At 57.7% G+C, this 208-nt stretch overlaps 1 protein-coding gene across 1 annotated transcript in view; it reads left to right on the top strand.

The window, feature by feature from the left end:
- The window catches only part of LOC119590786 (growth hormone secretagogue receptor type 1-like), a gene marked incomplete at its 5' end in the record, with an annotated part of 18,512 nt that overhangs the window by 15,829 nt on the left and 2,475 nt on the right, over positions 1 to 208 (top strand). Inside the window, 1 exon segment of the mRNA XM_037939498.1 lies at positions 88 to 200. Within this exon segment, the coding sequence (XP_037795426.1) occupies positions 88 to 200 (113 nt within the window).

Here is a 208-nt window from a genome sequence, read left to right on the forward strand (position 1 = left end):
CATTCTGTCTGTGCCTGTGCTCGTGGTTGAGCCTACCATGTAAGCTCCCGCCAGGACAAACACTGACCGCCGCCCGCTCCCCCTCAGGAGGTGCACTTCAACCTGCTCTACGCGACTCGCACGCTCGTCTACGTCAACTCGGCCATCAACCCCGTCCTCTACAACGTCACTTCGTCCAAGTTCCGTGGAGCTTTTTTCAGGTAAGTTG

The sequence above is a fragment of the Penaeus monodon genome, chromosome 27, assembly GCF_015228065.2.
Source record: "Penaeus monodon isolate SGIC_2016 chromosome 27, NSTDA_Pmon_1, whole genome shotgun sequence".
Lineage (NCBI taxonomy): Eukaryota > Metazoa > Arthropoda > Malacostraca > Decapoda > Penaeidae > Penaeus > Penaeus monodon.